The sequence below is a fragment of the Peromyscus californicus genome, unplaced genomic scaffold, assembly GCF_007827085.1.
Source record: "Peromyscus californicus insignis strain IS unplaced genomic scaffold, ASM782708v3 Scaffold_7__1_contigs__length_154581171, whole genome shotgun sequence".
Taxonomy (NCBI): Eukaryota; Metazoa; Chordata; class Mammalia; order Rodentia; family Cricetidae; genus Peromyscus; species Peromyscus californicus.
Window position 1 is genome coordinate 104,507,739 of NW_026294595.1, and position 24,463 is coordinate 104,532,201.

The 24,463-nt window shown below is 45.8% G+C and overlaps 1 protein-coding gene across 2 annotated transcripts in view; it reads left to right on the forward strand.

Annotated features, from left to right (window-relative positions):
* Stk35 (serine/threonine kinase 35) overlaps positions 1–24,463 on the forward strand; it is a 36,050-nt gene that overhangs the window by 4,853 nt on the left and 6,734 nt on the right. The window contains exons 2-3 of one of the 2 annotated variants that reach the window (XM_052722827.1): positions 124–730; positions 9,640–10,389. In XM_052722827.1, the coding sequence (XP_052578787.1) occupies positions 124–730; positions 9,640–10,352 (1,320 nt within the window). In that variant the 3' untranslated portion in view covers positions 10,353–10,389. The remainder of the gene's footprint in view (positions 1–123; positions 731–9,639; positions 10,390–24,463) is intronic. The other variant, XM_052722828.1, reaches the window with a different exon arrangement.

The following is a 24,463-nucleotide window of genomic DNA, read 5'->3' on the forward strand; positions in this document are numbered from 1 at the left end:
CGACGCGGTGGCTCCCTCTTAAAGGGGCCGCGGCGGGCGGCGGAGGTGGGACGCTGGACACTTTTCAGCTCCTTGTCTGCCCTTCTCGGCCCTAGTGGTTTTAATTGATTCTTTCGCCCTCAGATCACAATCCAAGGTACCGCTCCTCCGCATCTCGGGGCTAGACGGAGGGATGAGGCAGGGGGGGCCCGGGCGGCGCCGTTGCTGCTCCCCCCGCCTCCCGCAGCCATGGAAACGGGGAAAGAGAACGGAGCCCGCAGAGGGACAAAAAGCCCGGAGCGGAAAAGGCGAAGCCCAGTGCAGCGGGTGCTCTGCGCGAAGCTGAGGCCGGCGGCCCAGGCCATGGATCCCGCTTTGGCCGAGGCCCCGGGCGAGGCCTTCCTGGCCCGGCGGCGGCCAGAGGGCGGCGGCGGCGGCGGCGGTAGCCCTGCTCGGCCGCGCTACAGCCTGTTGGCAGAGATCGGGCGCGGCAGCTACGGCGTGGTTTATGAGGCTGTGGCTGGGCGCAGTGGGGCCAGGGTGGCAGTCAAGAAGATCCGCTGCGACGCCCCCGAGAACGTGGAATTGGCGCTAGCTGAATTCTGGGCCCTGACCAGCCTCAAGCGCCGTCACCAGAATATCGTGCAGTTTGAGGAGTGCGTCCTGCAGCGCAACGGGTTAGCACAGCGCATGAGTCACGGCAACAAGAACTCACAGCTGTACCTGCGCCTGGTGGAGACTTCACTCAAAGGTAGACTACTGCAGGCAGTCCTGCCCTCTCCTGGACCCCCTTGTTCTCAGTACCGCTCAGCCTGTCTCTGGCTCACTCAGGCCCTTGCCCAGGCTTTGGGACCTTCTCTTCCCTTGAATGCTGCAAAAATGAGTCTGTTCCCCAAACATTACCTGGCATTCTGTAACAAGCTCACTAAGTGCCAGCCATGAGCCCTCTAAGTATTCACTCAGTAGGTGTGAGCCATAATTACAAGTCTAGCCTTTTAAAGATAGAGGAAGAGTAGGATTCAAAAGTTATTGACGAACTGCAGAGCCCCCTCATGCCTTTTCTCTTCAAAACATTGAGGAAAAAACTTAGTGGACCCACCCACCCATGCTCTCCTGGCTTTTGGTTTCCTGATATCTTCCAGCTCCATTCCCAAACTCGTGCTTTCAGGTGTGGTTTCCTGAGAACTGCAACCCTTCACCCCAGGGCAGACAGTCATTCAGTTGGTTCTCACTTAGTCCCGGAGGCATGCAGGTTAATAACTCACAGAGTAATAACCCCCACAGGTGGGCCAAGAGCTTCGGATAACAAAACACACTTACATCTTTTCCTGCCAATTTACAATCTCAGTAGTTTTCATAACCTCTAGGGATGACTGAGAAGTGGTTCTGTAGAAAATGGGGCTTCTGGAGGCCAAAGGGGCTTGCATTCCCGGGTGAACTACAAAAGGTGAGAGGCAGTGGACTAGATAAGTCTGAGGCTTCCTGTGGCCAAAGAGTCCATGGGAAAAAAGACTAATCCGAATCCCAGCTATAATCTGAGCTCTAAACAATTGTAGTTAATATCTGTGAAAGTAAATTCTCTCTCCAGTCTATAAATAGAGAAACTACGGCTTAGAGGGGAACAAACACAGCTTGATTAAGGTTAATCAGCTTGAAGGGGCGAGACTCCTGGCTTCAAGTTCTTGTGTCCTTGAAGCAGAAATGTTTTGAACCCAGACTTGTCTGTATTCAGAGATCTTCGCAGCTGCAATACTGCCTTCCCCACCTAAGAATGGGTGGGACTAGATAGGGTGATTTCCTAAAATCTTATTGGAGCATCTGTCAAATTTTGCTGTAAGACCCCAGGAGAACCCCTTGTAGAGTTTTGAAGTAACTTAACAATGGATTGGATGGTGTGATCTATTTCTCCGGGGACCCTTTCCCATACTGCTTGTCCATTCTGAAAAGGCCTTCATTTCCAGGAGGGTGGATGCTTTTTCTTTCTTAAAGACTTCTTAGGGTGAGTTTTCTACTTTGCCTGCATTCTTATCACTTATTTTCTTAGCCCTTTTATACACCAATTTCTTGATGGTGTACAAATGAATGAAACATACTTAATGAATGGTTGGTGTTTTCATATTTCAATGCCCTGGAGTTTGGGGCTTACATGCATGCAGTCCTGGCTTGTTCTGAACTGATACATGACACTGGACAAGTTGAAAACCCATGAGGAGAGTGTCTTTAAGATGGGGTATCTCTGTCATGAGGTGGTTGTGCATGCTGGGGATGTCAGTAATATTCCATAAGGAATTCACTGCCACTTTAAGTTCAGAATACTTTCTGAATTTCTTCCATCTTCATCCTCTTAGAGATTGGGGTGCTTACTGAAGTTTCCCAGACTTTGACTATGGAACACATTTCCTGTGTGGTCAGAAGAGTAGGTTGAAAGCAGTACTAATTTTTTTTTTTTTTTTTTTTTTTTTTTTTTTTTTTTTTGGTTTTTCGAGATAGGGTTTCTCTGTGTAGCTTTGCGCCTTTCCTGGTACTCGCTTTGGAGACCAGGCTGGCCTCGAACTCACAGAGATCCGCCTGCCTCTGCCTCCCGAGTGCTGGGATTAAAGGCGTGCGCCACCACCGCCCGGCATGCGCCACCACCGCCCGGCTAATTTTTTCAACCTCCCTTTGTGAGCTAAAACTAGAGAAATTCATTTTTTTCCTTTGGGCTGATACTCTATTGTTCGTTTCAGTCTGGGGTCCTAATATACATTATCTCTACTTACGAAAATGACAGTCAAGCGTACATTGTTGTAAGTCATAGGTCAACTTAGCAAAGAAAATAGTACCTGGCCAGATCCTGCTTGCTGACACTAGAAGTATCTGTCCTATGGCCCTGGGTTTTTAGCATGTTGTCCAGTGATATTAGAGCTGAAGAGAGTACTAGATAGCCAGGAATAACTTTCCTTAAACCCAGAAGTTCTTTGCGACCATTCTTTGCCCTGTTTCTTGTAAGTTAGAATTTTTTTGAGATAGCCCAAAATGGTTATCTACATTGGCATCTTTCAAACGTACTTTTTTTTTTTTTTTGGTTTTTCGAGACAGGGTTTCTCTGTGTAGCTTTGTGCCTTTCCTGGAACTCACTTGGCAGTCCAGGCTGGCCTCGAACTCACAGAGATCCACCTGCCTCTGCCTCCCGAGTGCTGGGATTAAAGGCGTGCGCCACCACCGCCCGGCTAAACGTACTTTTTTAACTGCATGCCTCTGGTAGGACTGGAAAGGAAACAAGAAAACAAAACACATTTTATAGCCTTTATGGATATTTGAAAAGTTTGAGTGCATAAATAGAGATCAGGGTTAGCTCGTTAACCAGGGCTTTGTAGAGAGCGTTGTAGAGAGAATTAAGAGAAAAAGAATGAAGAGTTAGCAGAAAAGGTGGTCTTGAAGGGCTAGTGCCCAGGCTTTTAAGTGGCAGAGTATTAGAACAATAGACTAGTTATTTCCCCCTCTTACCTCAGCTTCTAGTGAATACACAGAAAACAGTGTTATAGTTTACAGAAATAACTTGATGAATAAATAAGTATCCACAATAAATTAAAAAAACAAACAATTAGAAAGAAAAACTGTGTTCTTGGTCATATCCCACTCTGTTAGCGTCTGTGCATTAAATCTTTCTGAGATGGACCAAACAAGTCCTACCCACAAGTACAGCGTGGCCAGAATATCTTATACCTCTTTGGGCCTTTTGCGGGAGAACACATTATGGGGGATAGGATTCCATGTAGCTCAGGCAGGCTTCGAGTTTACTATGTCCAAAGATGACTTTGAACTAAGGATTCTCTGCCTTCAATACTAGGGCTAAAGGCATGCACCATCATACCTTTTATGTGCTGTTGAGGATTAAACCTAGGGCTTCGTGCACGCTGAGTAAACCCTGTCCCAGTGGTGTTCTCTCCCCAGCCCTTAGCCTGTTTCACAAAGAAAGAAATAGGAGCTCTGAGAGGAGGGCAGGACTTGCCTAAAATGAAGTGATGGCGCAACACTAACTAGCTCTAGGGCTTTAAAAAATGATTACCAGCTCTATAAATGTGATTGATAGGTTAGCAACTGTGTCTTCCGCTTTGAAGTCCTTCAGTGAAAAGGAGAATTAAGGCTTCAACAGTTGCTTTTATCACCTAGTTTTCCATCCCTAGAAACCCCTGTCCTGCATGTTCTTAAAACAAAGTTTAAGGTCATTGCCACTTAGAAAATAGCAAGCAAGCCTTACTCCTTTTCACACTCAAAGTTGTTGTCCCAGTCTAAGTCCTTCTGACAAGCAGGTAAAGATTGACCCTATGTACCCTACACACATACAAATTCTGCACTAATTCTCATAAAAATAAAATTTAGAAGAGCTGGGAGGCCAGCTTACTTGTTATTTGATAAGCTCTGATGTCTACTCAAAATTCTTTTGTTCTCAAGATGGGTTTGACCCAGGCATTTGGGCAGCAGTCTTTGCCACATATGAATGCTGCTGTAAACCAGGTTGCTGTGTAAGAGGCTTTGCAGGCTTCCCTTTATAAGACCTGTACACCTAAGAGATTACGCTGCAAGGTCACAAGTGGTGGCATCCTAATAAACAGGGTCTTGTTGAGAGTTTCGTTAGTGGCCTAGCGAAGCAGGGACAGAAGTAGCTGACACGGGACCTAGTGTAGGGGACCTAGTCTGGAAATGAATTAACTGCAAACTTCCTGAGTGCCTAAGGAAACCAGCCTAAGGGGCTCTGAGCAGGGTAGTCATCTTTTGCCCAGACTTCAGCAAAGCAACTCTGAATTCTCTGCTTCTGTGGCTTGGCCTTGGAATGTAGAGACCCTCCAGGTAGACAGAATTGGATGGTCTTTGGCTGTTTTGGCATAGATAAAAGTGGCATGGGGGACTTTCACAATTAATGGGATACAATAGGACAATGGATTTAGGGTCCAAAGGTTTTATTCCCAATTTTACTAAAATTTGCTGGATGAAGCCAGTTGTGGTGCTCTCATCTGTAAACCCAGCACTTGGAGGATGAGATGGGAAGATTGCTTTGAGTTCAAGGTCAGCCAGGACTAGAGAGTGAGTCCTAAGTCATTTTGGGCTGAGAGTGAGACCCTGTCTCAGAAACAAATAAAACTTTGCTGATAAGTGTCAAGTGCTGTTGTAAAGGCTTGTACCATAGCTCATTCAGCTGTCCTGAGCATCTCTTGAAATGGATACTGTGTCTTTTTTGCAGGTGATGTATCCAAAACTAGTGAAGTGCATGAAGTTGTATAGTGTAAAATAGCTGAAGAAGTAACTGAACTGGGGGCTCAAGTGCAGACCTTCTGATTTGAGTTGTCTTTTAACTGCTAAGGGGGTATGCTGGAGAACACGGCTTCAAGTTCAGAATTGTGTTTTGTTGTTTTGGTTGTGAAATGTATGTAATTATACTTTACCGGCAGGATTTAGTACTAATGTATTAATACACACTAATGACTGCTGTTTGTTGAATTCAGTGTTATCCGTGCTTATTGCACGGCTTTCTGTTGGGGCCTCCCGAGTATCTCAGTAGCCAAAGACACTGCACCTGCTTTCTGACCTGTTCTTGGATGCCTTGGGGCAATTGTACAGACTTTTCTCTTGCTACTGCCTGTTTTCCTTCTATGTGTAGGGATTTTAGGAACCAGCCCCAGGAGATAGAAGCCACCCTGTCTTAATTGAGAACATTGATTAATTGGGGTTGCATTGGGTAAGACTTTTTCTAGGGTAAACTCTCAGGGAGAGCTTCACTTCCCTCATAGAGTATCAGTTCACCTTGAATTTGTTCTTCAGTCCTATCCTTAGGGCTAGGAATCCTCCTGAGTAACTCAGATTCTCGATCCTTATTTAGCTGCATCCTGATGAGTAGCTCTCACAAAGCACATTTAAGTCAATCAAAATCCTGTACCATAAAAAGGAATCTGTATTTTCTGTAGTTGGATAATTCAGCACTAGGGACTTGATGAAGCTTAAGTTGCTTGGTGTATGCAAGAGCCAGCATGTAAGGAGCTTGTGTAACAAGAAAAATAGAATATTGAAGTGTGAAATTGCTGTTACCACCATGAAACAATAGAGCTTTGAGTGAGGATTTCTGAATCTTGCCCCCAGTTAGCTTCAAGACTACAGACAAATAGTTAATCTTTTGAGCCTCAGTCTTCTCACCTGAAAATAGGGTATAATTATTAGGATTAAGGGTATAGTTATCAGGATTACAGTTTGGAGCAGAGACAGTTGGAGAGAATGCTTTGAATTCTTTGATCATCACAGGAGATTAGTTACTAAATTCTTATGTAAGCCTTCAAATCTTTCCCCTGTCCCTTTCCAGCTCCCTTCCCATGGCAGTCCTCACCCAGTTTAGAGTCTCCTGATGACTTAGCTGCTCATCTGTCTTCCCCACCTCTCGGCCTTCAGAGGGAACTTGGTCATCCATTGTCTAAGATATGATGCCCTTGCACAACTTAACCTCTCTGGTCTGGCTAGAAAGTCAGCTTCAGCTATCACAGCCCAAGAAATGTGATGTTGTCAATGGAGCAATCTACCTTTCTTTTTGGTTCTAAATTTCCTATTTTGCCTAACATGTAACATAGTCTATGGGCAATATTATAGTACTGAGAAATCAATGATTTCCAAGCTGAGTGTGGTGGCATACCTGTAATTCCAGTACTGGGGATAGCCTAGGCTACATACAAGACTCTGTCTCAAAAACAAAAAACAAACAAACAAAAACATCAGGGCTGGAGAGATGGTGCAGAGGTTAAGAGGATCTTCCAGAGGACCTCAGTTTGGTCCCCAACAGCCACATTAGGTGGCTTACAGCTGCCTGTAACTCCAGCTCCAGGGGATATGATGCCCTCTTCCGGCTTTTGCAGTTGCATAACAACCCCCCTCCCCATTGATTTTTGAGGGACCTGGGCTTTGGGTTGTAATGAGGATGTTAGTGATGGTCAGTAGATAATTCTCCAAAAGTATCTTATGATCTGCAAAATTTGTTGCACACCTGTGACTTAATTCACTGGAACCTTGCCGGGTAATGTTAAATTCTCAAATTTGATGGGTAAGAATTCTGAAGCTCAGAGTTCATGGATTTTTCCAAGGTTCTGGTTATCTTCCATTTGTGCCAATGAGCTGTACATTAGACTAGAGGGTAAAGTTGAGGTCTGGAGTCATTCAGACTCTAGTTCCTGGTCTGTGTTCATCCTGTTTCCTTCATTTTGACTTGTTTCTCCATAGAAATTCATAGAAATTCACTCAGTACCAGACAATGTGTCTTCTCCCTTGGTCTTGGTCATGAATTAGCAGAGGCTCAGGCAGGTAGTCTGCTTGAAGGAAGGACTGGATGTCTCTTCTGTGTTCTGGGTGGGCAGCTGGGACTCCTGCATGAAAAGATGCTCCAGGAAAGCATGCTTCTCCTGAAGGAGGCCCAGACCCTTGCCTGCTCAGAGAAGTAATCCCGCAGTTTTTCCATGTGGTTTGGTCAGTGATGTTGTACAGGTTCTGAGAAGGCTGCTTCCGCTCAGCATTTCTGTCAAAGGGCTCCTCTAGCATCTCCAGGCTCTATCTGCCCCACCCGTAGACTAGCTTAGGGCACTTTTTACCTAACTTTTCTTTCCTGAATTCTTTCTTTTGACCTGGAACTCACTTTGTAGACCAGGCTGGCCTCGAACTCACAGAGATCCACCTGCCTCTGCCTCCCGAGTCCTGGGACTAAAGGCGTGCGCCACCACTGCCTGACTCCTTTCCTTGGATTCTTACAACCTAGATCTGTGTTATAGTTCCTTTGGCCAACTTGTTTTCTTTTATTCCCCTTAGTCACCATAGTTACCAGCTTTGTGTATAAAATAATAATTTCCCTATCCGTGTCTGCTATTAGAAGTTTAGTTGCTATCTGATGTCGTCTTTACAGAAGGAATTTGATGACTTTCTTCCCTGGCTTTACTGTCAGGGAACATTTCTTGCTGTCCCTTTTCTGTCTCTTACCATCTAGATGGGTTTGGGCTTCAGGTTGTGGCTTCATTTTTCTGTTTGTTTTTTTTTTAGGTAGACTCAGCCTGCTTGCTAGTGACCAAAAGAGAATTATAGAGCAGGGAGTGGGGTTGAGGGAACAGTGCAACACTGATCGTAAAAAGAAGCCATATGCCCTGAACTGGTTCTGTCAGTGTTAACTTTGATTGTGACTAATATAAACAAACAAACTGTACAATTACAAGGGAAGTAAGGTCTGTCAGATTGTGGTTAAAACCAAAAACTTTTGCCATATCTCCTCCTATCTTTGTCTTTGGTAGACTTTATTTGTACCTTAGTAATTTCGGGCCATTGGGGAAGCAGAGACTCCTCTGGCTTATTGAATCACTGTAGTATGATACTGTGGTAAATAGCTAGGAAAAAGAACCTCCTTCCAGAGGCTGAGGAAGTGTTAGTCTTGTCTTTTGGGACATAGCATACTCTGAGCCAAGGGACCAGTTTTCAAGTCTTGACTCACTTAACAAATGGCCAGTCAGTCTGTAGTCTGTGTGTCTTCCTTCCTCCTTTTTTTGTTTTGTTTTGATACAAGGTCTCAACTTTGTAGCCCTTGGCTGTCCTGGAACTTCCTATGTAGGCCAGGCTGGCTTCAGACTCCTAGAGAGCTGCCTGCTTCTGCCTCCCAAGTGCTGGGATAAAAGGTGTGAGTCCACACACACAGTATCTATCTTTCTATTTCTCAAAATAAGACATCTGCCTTCTTGGACTTAGCTGATAGGGCATTTATCACCCAGTAGCTTTCCCATAAGGACTCGGTGTTTCATCAGTTGCTTTGATTGACATGGAAGTGCCAGTCACCAGCGTTCCTGGTTTTGAACCCACACAACCCAGCACTGCCTTCTGCTTCTGCTTCAGATCTCACTGTTCATCAGGCTCAGCTTTCCTACCTCTGTCTCCCATTTATCTAAACCTTCCTGGTCCACTTGTCCCGGTGCCCATCGTCTTTTTCATCTCTGCCTGGAGTTGTTGCATGTGTGCTGATCTTCCATAGAAGGTGACCTTATTGCCAACATTCCACTTGGGATAATTACTGTCAGAGGCCTGTACAACCATGCTTCATAGAGCCAGAGGCATGAAGCAGACCTCTCTTGGACTAGGCATGTGGTGAACTAGCATGGATTGGAGTGTACATCTAAAATAAAATTGTAATGTCATTGTGTTTGTGTTCATAAGACTGCTTAAGCCCATCAGGAAAGAAGAGAGCAAAGAACACGTGCCTGTATTAGAAGTCAGTTGTGGAAGCTGGGCCAGTAACTAAATGGGAATAGCAGAAACAGCACACACTTTACAAAGCTTTTTTGTATGCTTTTTATGCTCATCATTCCAGCAGCCCTACAAAGAATGGATAGACTTGTACACCAGTTCGAAAAATATAAATAAACAAAATGGCCTCCAAGCCAACTAGATGGCAGTAAGCTTAGGTTCTTAAATTCAAACCCTCGGTGCTCGACACCAGGCCCTAATGCCTTTGCCATACCTTGACTTGTTCTCTATGGGTAGAAGTGGACTGTGTGCATAGAATTTGCTTGGTGCCAGTTGTGTAGGTACTCTTGGCACAGTTATTTATCACCGTCTTCTTTCTTTAATCTAGTGATGTGAATGTCCACTCAAGCTCTTTCCTGTCCTTTGGTTTAGGAGAAAGGATCCTGGGCTATGCTGAGGAGCCCTGCTATCTCTGGTTTGTCATGGAGTACTGTGAAGGTGGAGACCTCAATCAGTATGTCCTGTCCCGGAGACCAGACCCCGCCACCAACAAAAGCTTCATGCTACAGCTTACAAGCGCCATTGCCTTCCTGCACAAAAACCACATCGTGCACAGGGACCTAAAGCCAGACAACATCCTCATCACAGAGCGGTCTGGCACCCCCATCCTCAAGGTGGCAGACTTTGGACTGAGCAAGGTCTGTGCAGGGCTGGCACCTCGAGGCAAAGAGGGCAATCAAGATAACAAAAATGTGAATGTGAATAAATACTGGCTGTCCTCAGCTTGTGGCTCAGACTTCTACATGGCTCCCGAAGTCTGGGAGGGACACTATACAGCCAAGGCGGACATCTTTGCCCTGGGCATTATCATCTGGGCAATGATAGAAAGAATTACTTTTATTGACTCTGAAACCAAGAAGGAGCTCCTGGGGACCTACATTAAACAGGGGACTGAGATCGTCCCTGTTGGTGAGGCGCTGCTAGAAAACCCAAAGATGGAGTTGCATATCCCCCAGAAACGTAGGACTTCCATGTCTGAGGGGGTGAAGCAGCTCTTGAAAGACATGTTAGCTGCTAACCCACAGGACCGACCTGATGCTTTTGAACTTGAAACCCGAATGGACCAGGTCACATGTGCTGCTTAAACTCCAGGGCTGAACGTCTTGGGTGTTTTTAAACTAGGTGAGTGCTTTCTTGTTATTGTGCATACACACTCGCTGGGCTGGCTGTGTGTCCTGTACTGGGTTGGACTCTGGAGTTGCAGAGAAAATGCAGGGCCAGGAAGAAGTAAGTCTTGTTGATGCAGACTGGCCCCTAAGTCTTGGTGAGTGGAGATAGGTCAGATTATTTAAGTACAAAATGAGAAGTGAAATCTTTAAGATGAAATTATATAAGGCAGAATCTCCCAAGATTTTTAGAAACACCTTTTCTTATTATCAAGTAATAAATTCTCCCTGTAAAATGGTGCTGAAAGGAATACAGTTTTCAGAGCCGAACTCTGTCCAAACTGTGTTTTTGCTGATCATGTATCCAGTTCTAGCCACATGGAACCTGATGCTGGAGGACTTAATAGACCAATTTGGTTTTTTAGTGTGGAATATAGATAATATAGAGAGGAAAGAGGACGGATCAGCTGAAATACAGAACACAGTATCCAGAGATGTTTGATTTTTCTACCCAGAACAGTTAAGACTAGATCTGAGTTAGTCTGAGGTGTGGACAAGACAGGATATTGGAAATTGGCCACCATATATGCTAGATATTACACATACTGTAAGTCATTTATTCCATTTCCTATTAAATTAAGGGCATGTATAGCTTATCTGAATTCACCTGCCCCCTTTTCCTGGATTACTGAGATGACAGGTAGAAATAAGCTGTACTTAGAGTTTGCTGATGTCTTGAGATGCAGTGGTGGGGTAGTGCTGGTTTCATGGTCACAGCGATGGGCCAGCAGGCACGGGGCCTGGCTTCTCTGTAGCTCCGTGCCTCTGCAGGAGATGACTTGTACCGAGCTGAGCAGCCTGCACCTGTCTTGTTCTCCGTGGAGTGGGCTGGCTAGTGCTTTGATTGTATTCCTACCATAGCTTTCCATTTCCATCTTGGCCTCTGCATTTCAAAAAGACCTCTTAGGATTCAGATTTTCCTTGTATAAGAGAAAGGTTGTCATTGGGAAAAGGACCTGAATTTAGGTTAGGATTATGGGATTGTCTCAATTAACTGAGATCTGGGCCCTTATTTGGATCAGCACATGAGATTTGTACTGATTTCCAGGGCAAAGTTATAGCTAAAGAGAAGCGACTTCATCTAAAAGAAATAAATGCCCTTGAGAGGAGGGGGAAAGGTTAGGGACTTGTTTTTGGGTGCATGTCCCAAGCTCTTCGGTTCCTTTTGTTGTGACTCATTTGCCTGGCCTGTTCGCCCTGTCCTAGCAGAACACTTTGTGTGACTGGTGCCTCAGGCTTCAGGACGTGGTCAGATGAGCTGGAGCTGCCTAGCTAGAGAATCAGAGGCGAGAGTTAGAAAGGGCCTTCGACCTAGTTTCCCTTCCCATTGCCAGACTAATTTCAGTATTATTGGGAAACATTTTGCTAGATACCGTTTTAAACATAAATGATACAATAGTGGGCAAAACCAAAGCTTTGCACTTTCAAAGTTTCTATTTCATTGTGAAAAGAGACTGTGAGTGAACACAGATCTCCTGTTAGGAAAGGCTAAGTGTTGTATATAGGTAGGGTCTTTTAGACAGACAAGATCAGGGTGCCGCCCCCCCCCCCCCCCCCACACACACACACAGTGCCCTCTGACCACATGCTAATAGTTGAGGGAAGACATCTTGAAGACTTTGGAGTGGGGGAACAAGTATTATTACTGATCTGAAAAATGAATAGTGAGCTAGGAAAGGAGGATGTATGTACGAAAGAAAACAAGGAATCATCAAGTGGATTAGTTAAGCATTTTGTAATCCAGAAGAGGGTGCTGGGCCCTTGAAGCTATGTGAGCCACCTGACCTGGTCCTAGGACCCAAACTCAGGTCCTTGGGAAGAGCAGCAAGCCACTTAACTACTGAGCTCCCTCTCCAGCCCCAAGAAACATTTTTCAGTGCTCTCTTCAGATGGTTAATTACAATATACCAGTTAAATATTGTCTTAATTATATTTTATGAAAAATAACTCTTTTCAAAAACTAAAAGGTAACTAGCATTGTTTTTGCAAGTCTGTTTAATTCTTACCTTAATCATCTCATTGGTTCTGCATTATAACATGGTACAGACAACTCATCATGTCAGTTCTGGAAAACTCCATTGTATTCTAAGGGAGAATGAAAATGGAAAATGCAAATGCGTCCTATTGTCGTTAGGAAAAGTAGAGCTTCCTAAATTCCCAAACTAGATGGCGGGTTGAGAAGCAGTAATACGGACGGCTCTTTCTGAGGAATTTGCTGTGAAGAGGATCTGAGAAGCAGGTGGTAGTCAGAACCCTACAGAGACAGGGATTCATTTGAAGATTGTCCCAAATGAAGGGGCAGAACTTAAATTCCCTGACTTCTAGGTACCTTTCTGTTAGACTTGTCATGGCTGGGGAATTTGAGCATACCTGGTCCAATACCAACATGAAAAACTCAATTGAATAACATTTAGGTAAGTGCTGAATGAGTAGGTATTGTTGCTGTTTTGTAACAATGAGAAGAGGGAGAAATTGCACTTGGGGCTGGAAAGGTAGAATTCGTATGGAGAGATAATGGGCTATAAACAGTGTAGGGATTGAGTCTTATTTCTGTGGTTTATTGGCTATGTGATCAGCAGGCAGAGTATTTCACCACTTTGGGCCTTGGTTTTATTACTCACAAAACGGAATTAACCATGCATATTTTATAGGGGTTGTAGAAGTGCCCCAAACTAATTGTTTCAGTTAGGCTTTAGGTGTGTGCTTAGCCGAGGTGGAGGCACGTGCTTAGTAGCTTTCTTCTGTAAGAACATTGGGTGATTTGCCTTTAAACAAAGCCAACTTGTCCTGTTGATTGTTCTAGAAAGGCATATCTGTATTTAACAAGTACTCAATAAGGCCTATCTTTCTCTTATTTGTCACTTTTAGAAGAGAGTAATTTTAGTGAATCGTATCAGCCACAGCCTTATCCCAAGCAGGAAGCCAGCCAAACTGATGTTTCTGGTGCCATAACCCATACTTTCCCAGAGAGGGTGTTGTGATATGAGGGCCTTGTATTAATAACCAAGCTTGTGGTCCAATACACAGATTTCTATTATTAGGGCGTTTTGAAGCCGAGCTCTTGGGTGACATATTTGGAATGGACCGCTAAAGCCTGCTGAAGGAAATCAGATGTTGATATGACCTGAGGTATCTGTGGAGGGATGAGGTCATAGAAAATATTCTTCACTCCATATGAGGTCTTAGTGGTTGCTTAACATCAAAGAACTAAACCTGGTTTTTGTTGTTGAAGGTCATAGATCTAATAAGGTGTGGACTCTAGATTTTAACTCAAGTCTTAAGATATAGTCATAGTTGAATCCAGTGAATAATTTAGCATGGTCCAGCCTGACTTTGGCTGTCTAGCTCTAAGTATTCTGAAGTGCAGGCAAGGGTAAGAGAACTTAGTAGGTTTCCCATGGGAGGTAGTTTCTTCTATGAGATTTAATATTCTGGTCCAAGCCAGGCCTCAAGGAAAGGTGTGGTTGCTAAAGGACCAAGGCCTTTGATTTCTGTCCCAGAAGCTGATTTTAGCCTTAGTCTCTGAAGCATTGAATTGGACAGGGACACACACACACACACACACACACACACACACACACACACACACACACACACACAGCCTGTGGGGTGGGGGCAGGAGGAGGAACTTGCCACTCTGTGGCCTGAAGTAGATTATTGCATCCGTAAGAATGAGGCATTTAGTAGAATGATCACTTGGCTACAGGGGATCTATGGATTCACAATTTTGGGAGGGTGGTTCAGACAGACTTAGAACTTGTCTTTTCTGTCTTAACTTCTTTTGAGTCCCTGTCTCTAGAGTAGGGGTCAGTGCTGTATCTTAACCGGGTCTCACTAGCACTTCACAGAGCTGTGCCAAGAGAGAACTTTGGGGGAAGATGCCATCTTTGGTTCTTTCTTGTCCCAGGAAATAGAATTTGCCTTTGACTGTGATGACTTTGGCTTAGGGACCAGTGCACACACATGTCCTTAGGGCCTTATCTTTCTAGGTGTTTTGGAGTTTTCCTTCACAAATGGGGAAAGCTGGTTATCAGGTCCAGGCAGCTTCCTGGGGCATCCTTGTTGCCACCTCTTGATGGATGGCTCCTGCTCTCAGACTTTAGGAAGCTGAGCTGTCAGTTCTGTAATGGGTTGTGTACCCACCCAGGGGTCCTCTGTTCCTGCAAGCTGGATGGATGTGCAAACATCTGGAAGGAACAGGCCTGCCCTGGGGCTGTTGGTAGCAAGGCCCAGATGCTGCTCATACTCTCAGCTCTCTCTGGCATCCTTGATGCCACCCAGCAGAGATCGCATCCCTTGGGTAAATCTGAGGGACTCTGATAATCATCCAGCTGCCAGCAAAGCTGCCTAAAGGTTTAGCTTTCTTCCGACTCTCATCTCTTGGAACCCTAGGGACATGAAGACACTCCCACTGACCAAAGTAATAACTTCATGTTATCAAAGAAGCCTGTTTTGGGAGGCCTGTGAGTTGGGGCCAGTGACCCTTGCTCTTCTTCATCTCTATCCCTGAGTTAACTTATTCATGGACTTCATGTTGTTATGTACTTACTGTTCTACATCATCTGTTTAGTTATGTGTTTGTCCTCATTCTGTACGAGAGAGCAGTGCACGAAGAGTCAGAGTTTGATACAATGTGTATGTGGTCAGAGCTTCCATCCCTTCCAGTCTGCCTTCTGCAGTCTCTTGAAAACCACATTTGTGTGGCTCATGCTTTGAAAGCAGGCCATGAGTTCCCTTCCAGAAAGCTCTGCCCTCAGAGGCCTGCATACATAGTTCCTCCACAGACACAGCTCCTCTTGGCTGTGCATACCACAGCAGGACAACAGCCATTGTGTTGGGTGATGTCTGCCTGTGTCCAGATTTCTTTGGGTTACTCTGACACTGCCCTTTGGCAGGGGAGGCAGACTCAGGATAGAGACACCCATATAACCAAGGGGTGTTCTCATTTAAGTAGTGCAGCAGCAGCAGCTTGAGAAAAGAGTCCTGGCTGAAGCCTATTCCCAAAAGTCAGCCAGAAATTTCAGGTAGATGAGGACCCAAAGCAGAAGAGGAATGTTGCCGTAATTCGCAGTTGCAGATCCTCCCAACTTTCTCAGATCCTGACTAAAGCTTTGGATGCCATCATTTTGTCTGCTCTCGTGGGTGGGGCTGCCTGGGACCCTGTGTTGGAAAATTCTGGGGCCAAGTCAGGTTTGGTAGGGGAGCCATCTTAGAACCTGGCAAGCAGGTACCCATTGGTGGCATTGGTCATTTGGAAGTCAGCATTGTCTCCTGAGAGCTTGCAGTTTAGTTACAGATGATGGCTCTGGAGAGCAGGGAAGCCTTTGTGGAGAAATATTTAGGGCTGGTTCTTGAGGGAGTTTGGGAATATCTTATCATAGTTGAGCTGCAAGGAGATCACTGGGTATGTGCGGAGGAGGCCTTGTTCACTCAGGACTACTCTGTTGTGAGAGGAAGGGTGGGATTCCCAAGTGCTGATGCATGGATTCAGGCCTGAGGAGAGTGCCTAAGATTTGTCTTGACAAAGTGGGAAGAGCAGATAAGTTGCCTGCCCCTCTTCATTCACCTGATACCTCATGATACTCCAAATCAGAGGAAATAGAGATCCCTTTCAGCATTTCTAGGGCTCAGAGGCATGGCAGGTCTTAAAAATGCCAAGCAAGTTTAAAATAAATCAATACTATAAAACACTGCAGTGAATTTCCCAACTTTAACGGAATTTCACTTTCAGTAAGAGGTACCAGGGGAAAGCTGTAACTCAGCCTGCAACATAAACAGGTCAGAAAGAATTCTGTATTTTGTTTCTTTGTTAAAGAAAATGATGTCTAGGGACTTGAGAAGAATGTATTAGAGCCACCCAGGTACCCCGTAAGGCATAGTAAGGAAGATAGAAATGCTTGTTTTCCGGCTACAAAACAAATCTTGATTTGATGCTGGGGGAAGGAGTCTTGTGAATGATGGCTGGATTTTTTTAGTTTGTTTTCTGAATTCAGAAGCCTGGTGCTATAGCAGTGATGAGGGAAACAGACTGGCTATATCATGTTGGATTTTAGTGTTTATCAAATTGTCCAGTGAGTAAAATTACCAAAACGATGTGAGGCAGCTGGTTGATTCTGTATCTCTCTCCATTCTCTGGGAAAGGGACACCCTTAGCAACCAGACAGATACAGCAGATACAGCACCCCTTTGCTTTTCCTTTTCTCCCTTTTTTTTTTTTTTTTGGACATGCCAAAGACATGCCCTTCTAGAAGGCTGGAGTCTAGGACAAATCTCAGGCGTGGAGTAGGAGTATGCTGAGATCTTGGCAGATTGCTCAGACACTGCCAGCGGGACCCAGCCCCTTGTACCAGACATAAAGAAAACTGGAAGTCCCAAGTAAGCACTCATTTGTTGTTAGTAACCAGATTGCCTGTTTGGATCTGGTGAATGTTGGAAGGAACTCTCAGTTTGCATGGGGCAGCAGAAATGGGTGTGAAAATACCACACCCAGACAACAACAGGGTGACTTTTTACCTTTATGAAACTTGTTCTGGGGTTTAAGCCAAGTACCTAACGTGAAGTGCAGCTGTCACCACTGACACAGTCCAGACGTCCTCCTCCCTCCCTGGACCATCTCAGGGCCTAGGTTCATTCTACTGTGGTATAAAAAGCCTTTGGAGAACACACAGCTCCATCCCCGTTACAGAAAACCAGAACTCCACTTGCCCACCTGCTCGTAGAGCTGGGGGTTGATGCTGCAGGAAGACTAACGGAAGTCTTCTGCAACCCCATTCTTTGACCTTGGGTGAGTGGGGCTGTGTTGGAAGGTGATTCCTAATTTAACTGTGGCAAGAACTGAAGACAGCCATAGCAAGGAGTTTCCTACTAACTAGATTATAATTCTGATTGATCAGCTAGAGAGCTTCAAGCCACTGTCACAGTCCTCTCATCTGTCTTTAGGACCTGAGGACAATTATCAAGCTTAGGGGCGCCTCCATAGCCTTAACTGGACCTCTGGCTGGTGGAGAAGAGGCTCTGTCTTTCAGTATCCTTTCACAGGTTGGTTTGAACGATCCGTGGTACAAAGGAAAGGCAGGTCTTGGCAGTAGAACCCAGGAACCCTTAGGTCCTTTCTCTCTGCACATGTGAGCATATGCAGGCCTGGGACAAGCTGGCTTCGTCGTCGTCATTGGGAAACATACGTGGGATGTGAAAGGGAACCCTACTTCCTCAACTTGCTGAGCTTGCCAGACTCAGTACTCGTGCTGTTAATCTTGTTTAATCCTGTGCGGTTGATATTGCTGCCCCTTCTCCATGTTCTCACTTCCTTCCCAGAGAGGAAGTGATTTAGCTATGTGAGTGACAAGCACTAGCTCAAGGGCTGGAGCCCCAGCCCAGGCCCTCCTCCATTGAGCCCCAAAGTAGGCAACCCTGGGGGGTCCAGGGCGTCTTAAGGCCAGTAGCAGCTCAGAGAAAAGAGTCTTGTTGAGATAAGTGACAGCAACGTTTGGGACTCCCATGTCTAGATGCACTTGGAGAAGGGCATCCTGAGCAGAACTCAAAGTGAGCATTGTCAGCACAGGAATATGTGAGAAGAGCTTAGCCTAGGTTGCCTCATGCAAAGGTCAGATATCTCTGAGCTGCCGGGGGCTCTGTCAGTCCGAAGAAGATGAACTTGATCTTGCAAAGAAGGTGGGGCTGGAGAGTGGGTGGAACAGTGCCTGTAGGCTTTAGAAGGGTGGGTCAGACCTGGGAAGGAGCTACAGAAGCACACCTGGCAGGTGCCTCTGTAGAGAGCATGAACTACGCAGTTCCCTGACCATAGCGAAGCGTGGAAGCCTTGCTTCCACAGTAGTGACATTGAGGGACTCGCTATGGGATCTTCATTTAAGCCACACTCCACTTACTGTGTCAGTGGCTCTGGGCAGCTCCTCTCTTTTCTCTGGGTAGTTTCCCTGTGTGAAATGCAGGATGGTGCCCACAGTGGTCTCCACTGAAGTTCAGCAAGCAAAGAATTCAGCAGTGGCAATGCCACATTTTACCAAAATCGTGGTATTTTCTTTTTGCCAAACCTTCATAAGCTGACCACCGAGTATCATTTCTCTCTCCCTAATAATGTGTAGAGGAGCCCTTCTTTCCCCTAAGAAAGCCACAGACTCCTTAGAAAGACCCCCAAGGATTTCCCTTGGCATGCTCAGCTTTGAGCTGGACCAGAAGACCATGCAGTCTTTTTGCCTATACCATTCTGGCCTTGAGGCTTTCCTTTATAACCACAAATTGTCCTGTCACCACATGGAAGAGTGACCTTGCCTTTAGTAACAAGGACTTAGATGACTTCCTCCTGGTGGGAAAGTGTCCTTTGGGGAAATCCCAGGATCCCTGACTTTTCCCTGGAGCCCTTTCTCTGCTAATCATAGCAGCTCAGTTGAACCTGGTTCTGTGGGGCCTAACTGAGGCAATTGGCAGCTTTTATTTCAGCCCCTCCCTTCAAAAGCTTGAGGCAGGGTATTTGTTATGGTATCTACCTATCTAATGTTGATTTTATCAGAGCTGTTTCTAGGAACAAAACCTGTTTCTTTCTATCTTATTTCATCCAGGACCTGCTCACTAGCTAAAGTGCCCAAGGAAAAGCCCCAGCCCCAGCCCCAGCCCCAGCCCCAGCCCCAAGACCTATTGACTTAGTCAAGGTCAGATCAGAGATCTCAATGGGTCCAAGTTCTCCAGCACATTCAGGATGACTCAGCGGGCAGCTCTGCCTATCAGGTCACCATGGAGCCTTTTAAATCTAGACTCTTCCATCTTGGCCAGGGATTCTTCTTGGTGTCCATTTGGTGAACTTTTTAATACTATTAATTTCGGCCGCACACTTTAAGGAGTCAGATGGCTTGAAATAGCATTGTCAGTAATGCGGGGACGTGACCGTTGCCATCTTATGAGCAGGTCTCCAGGTACAAGAGCTTCCTGTGTGCAGTTGCCATCGGCTCGCTCACTGCCCCTTGGAGCTTTCTGTCAGAGAACAGGAAAAACTGCTGTGTTTTCAACAACATGCGACCCTGGCTTTAAATTCTGCTCCTGTCCTTTCTCTCACCAAGTCCTGCCCTGACGGCCATTGGGCCTGGCAGCAGTGCTTCAGAACTGTGTTTCTTAGGGGTACGTTAGCTGTGGATCCAGCTTCAGGTGATAGGAGGTAGAGCCAGGTCTCTCCACGGTGGTGTGCCCATTAAGAAGGGTCCCAGGTTCCGTTTGAAGACTGCAGAGAAAAGCCAAGGCTGTGGTATGCTGAGGTGGGGCTGCTCGCCCTTTCTCATTGACCTGCTTCCCTGCCATCAGCCACACACACTGTTTACCTGTGCCTACCTCCAGAGCCCTGGGCAGTTCCTCTTGGCATTCATAGGCTCCCTCTGGTTAGTTTTTGCCTGCATAAGCCAGGCTCCTGGCTTTCACTGGACATTGTGTCATGGATGCATCTCACAATCTGAGTAGTGAGATAGTCTACCAGAAAACTGTAGATGACGTACACTGTGAGAATTTGAGGCCTTTCAGGGATTTAGACTCCATGCTGCATTCCTGAGAGTAGAAGAGCATTGGATTAAAAATCCCTTCTCTGTTGTTAAGTTCTTCATTGAGCACTTGGGGAACAAGTGAAGTCTCTAAAGGAAAAATGTGGTACCCGAAGCCAGGCCTCTCCTCTCTCCTCTTCCACCATGTAGAGATGGAGTTCTTCCTGCTACGTCTGGCTAGGCTTCCACCTGGGAATCTGCCTAAGACTTGCCTGTGCTCTTACAGCCCAGAGGTATCGTGCCTTTCAGAGAAGCCATGAGGGCAGATTCCTCTGCACAAAGTGGGTGCGTGGGATGTAGAAGATGTGAGTGTGAGCCTCCTGGGTCCTAGTGGATACTGCTCGTTTCCTTTGAGAGCTGCCATCTGTCCACAGCCACCCCTTCTGACATTGTGAATTAGGAGTGTGGAGTCAGTCCTCTAGCACTGCCAGAACTCCATTATTACCTCCTGAGCTGCTTGCCACCTTTGAGGAGTAAAGCCATCTAAAAAACCTAATTACTATTTATTTACTTGCCATCTTATAGATAGATAGTTGCCAGGTTCTGACTCTGCTCCTGACACGAGCCATGTACTATGTGTGATGTAACTCCAGGGACAGTCTGGAGCCAACTGTCTCTCGGCTTTGTCACACCTGGGTTTCAGGAGCCCTCTCAACATGAGCATTGTGTGGAATTTGCTTTCCCTTGGAGGGAATTCCTCCTGCTGAGAAGTTGGGAAGAAAAAGTAGAGCCGGGAGCCTCTTTCTATAACCAGGAGACTGTCTAAACGTCAGAAAATTCATGGTCTCCATATGCGTCATTTCTCCTGGCCAGCTCTGATGGTGAGAGAGCCGAGGAATGGTTCAGCTTAGTTCCAAAGTGGCCCAGGCGTCAGGGTCAGGCACAGTCCCAGCTCTGTCCCTCACCAGATGTCAGAGTGTGGAGAAGTGGCCCATCCTCCATAGGTAGGAATGAACTTTCTTCCTCCATGTACTGGCTGCTCAGATGATCGCTGTGGGTGTGTATAAGTACTGGGCAGTAGGCTAGGAGCTTAGTCACAGAAGTTCTTACAACCATATTTTTCCCTTAAAATGCTGTCCTGTTGGATGTATCTGAGTTCATAAGTTAGTTTTTAGCATACTAATTTGAGAGTTTCTGTCAGTCATTCAGTCTATGAACTCATTGTAGCCTGCAGCACCGCGTGGTATGTGATAGCCCTGAGGACTCGGCAGACTAGTCTAATGATAGTGAGGTTGAGGCCGGCAGTGTGGGGAGTAGAGGCTGTCGGGCCTGGCCGCTCACCACAAAGCAGAGGCCTTGCGAAGACTGTTCTTTGGACATACCTTGTGGGAGGAGGTCCGGAGGGGGACCTGGAAGGCTAGATGACAGCCAGATGAGGAAGGACGTAGAAGAGTGGGTGCTAAAGCCTAAGACAAGGAGGCTCTCACCCCAAGAGAAGGCTCACTAGAGAGAGACCAAGTTGTAAGTTTGCTCTAACAAAATGACTGTTGGGACGCTGGACATGGTAGCAGATGCCTGCAGTCCTAGTAAGTACTTGAGAGGCTGAGGCGAGAGGCTTGTTTTTGGGACCATTATGGCAGATTTATGCCCTCTGAACAGAGCTCAGGGCTGCTGTCCACCACTGTTCATTCTCTCACCCCGTATGGAAGATAGAAGATAGTCCTGAATTAAGCCTTGAGAAGTGAACTCCAGGCTAGTCATGATGACTCGGGCTTGTAATCCCAGCACTCAGGGAGGCTAAGGTGGGCGGATTGCCTTGACTTAGAGACCAACCTGAGTCTAAGCCAGAATGAGATCCTGTTTCAATAAAACAAAAAAAGTTAAGTTCTAGGTCTGATGCCCTCAGCCAAAATGACCATTGGACAGTATGGCAGTTGGAGTGTCCACTCTGCCAGCCTAGTAGTGAATGGGTGAGTATGAGTGAACCAGATGGACTGCTGGCAGTTTACTGGAGTTCCCACTCTCACAGCAGACCTCAAAGTGTAAATCGCACTGTCTGTATTTCCAAAAAACGGGAAGGGAGGGAGGCAAGGGTCATGATTGTGACTAGGAGGTGGAAGCTGGCAAGAGCCCACCAAGGCTCTAATGGTCATCGTCTAACAAGCATTAGTAATGGGCTAGCTGCTCTGACTCCAAACCAGATCGTCTTTACTGTTCTTGTTGAGGCAGTAAAAAGTGCCTCCTCCATCCTCCTGTAAGCATGTGCTGTGGCTTCCCTGGAAAAGTGTGCCTGTCTTATGTTTCACCTGCTCATCTACTGAAAACACAGGCAGAAAGCAACAGGGAAAAGCCACCTGAGGCTGGAATGGCTGCCAGGTCATCAGGGAGTATTCGAGAGAAGCCAAGTTCCAAACTGGGAAGAAGTCCTCAAGCGGACCTTTTGGGGAATCTTTAATCCTGTTACTCGTAGGGGAGCAGAAGCATCCAGTGAAGCAGTAGGCCTCAGAGATCTGAGTTTTCTCTCCAGAGTTCATGCTCCTTATGTGTAGACTTCGGGTCTGGTTAATTTTGGTGCATGCTGGTTTTGTTTGTTTTTGATTTTTGAATTGAAAACATTTTTTTTCCCATTTAATATGTTCTGATCATGGTTTCCCCTTTCCCAGCTTCTCCCAGATCCTCCCCACCTCTTCACCCACTGAACTCCATTCATTTTTTCTTTCTCTCTTTAGGAGGAAACAGACAAATTAAAAAAAAAACAAACCAGAATTTAATCCAAAACAAAAAACCAGGAGAAACTCATACATACAGAGAGAGACACTCAACACACAAAACACATAAAAACACAAAATCAGAAACCATAATGTGCAAAAGACCAGTAAGGTAAAAAGAAAAAAAAATCTCCAAAAATACCATTGAGTTTGTTTTGTGTTTGCCATCTACTGTTGGGCATGGGAGGCGGGGGTGCCCCTAGGTGTAGTTTATATACTCGAACTCCATTGGAAAAAACTAGGTTTCCTTTGGCAAGCCTTTGCCAACTGAAGCTAGCTTCTTGGTTAGGGATGGAGGCTCTGTCTGGTCCCCCCTCTCATGGAAGGCCTTGTTTCCTTGGTGTCATCCATATCTGCTGGCTCTTAAAATCTTTCCACCTCCTTGTCCACAAAGAATGAGATCTTTCATTGTCTGTGTACGACCCAATTGTGGTCCCTTCGTTGGTTCCCATCTACTGTAAGAGAAAGCTTCTCTGATGGCTGAACAAGACACCAGTCTATAGGCGTAGCAGAAAGTTGATAGGAGTCATTTTATTGCTGTGTTTCTTTAGCAGAAAAATTTGGTATTTGGTTTTCCTCTAGGCCTGTGACCTGCTTCTCCAGTCTCAGGTTCTTGGCCACCCAAGCAGTGTCAGGCATGGGTTCCATCGCATGGAGTGGGTCTTTAATCCATTCAGATAGTGGTTGGTTGTTCCCACAGTGTTTGTTCCAATTGCAGGCAGGTTACCATGGTAGATCACAGGGTTTGTAGCTGGGTGTGCGGTTCCCTTTCTCCTCCGGTAGCATGCAGAGTACCTTCCAGTACCATGAACACTTGTCAATAGGGGTGAAGGCTCTGCTTAGGTACCAGGTTGGCTTCCCCGTGTTCAAGGAGATATGTAAGTGTTGTTTGCAGCAGTAGGGCTGTACCATCAGCTGGTAGAAAGCAACCAGGATCCTTCACAGTATCCTGAGTTGTTGGGGGCTTTCCATGGGGCCCCTTTAACCCATTCCTGGCACCGGAAGTTTTGCTTGGTGGAGAAAACTACATAGGGAGGGCATTTCTCCTCCATTGTTTGACTCCATTTAGATTTCTTTCTTATATGTATATATTATAAGATGCTTCTACAGTAGTCAGTCTCCATATGACCCCCTCCAGTGGTCCTCAGTGTTAGTTGTCCCTCCCATAGTTCCTTCCATATTCCTCTCTTCCCTTCCCTCCTCCCTTCAGTTTAATCCTCCCATTCCACCCCTCTCCCCCAATCTGTCAGTAACTCTGTATTCTATTTCCCCTTCCTTGGGAGATGCTTCCCTTGCTCTACACCTAACCTCTTTGCAGAGTGCATGCTTTTATGTAGAGATGTTGGGTCTGGTTAATTTTGGTGCATTCTGGTTTTTATGTATCCGTTTTGTTTGTTTTTTTAATAATAGTTAAACGTAAGGAAAAAAGGTGATTCTTGGTTTTGGTCCTAAGCCAAAGGTCCACATCTAAGGATGGCCCTTCTTGCTGACTGTTTTTTGAGGCAACACAGGGCATCATGTATCCAGAAGTCTGTGTGTGTGTGTGTGTGTGTGTGTGTGTGTGTGTCTGTCTGTCTGTCTGTCTGTCTGTATTTCAGTATGTGTGTAGGCTTTCCCTCTTTTGTTTTTTTTTTTTTTTGTTTTTTTTTTTTTTTTAGATTTACTCATTTTATTTCATGTGTATGACTGCTTTGCCTGCATGTATGTATGTGCATCATGTGCATGTCTAGTTTCCATGGCGGTCAGAAAAGAGCATAGGATCCTATGAAACTGGAATTATAGT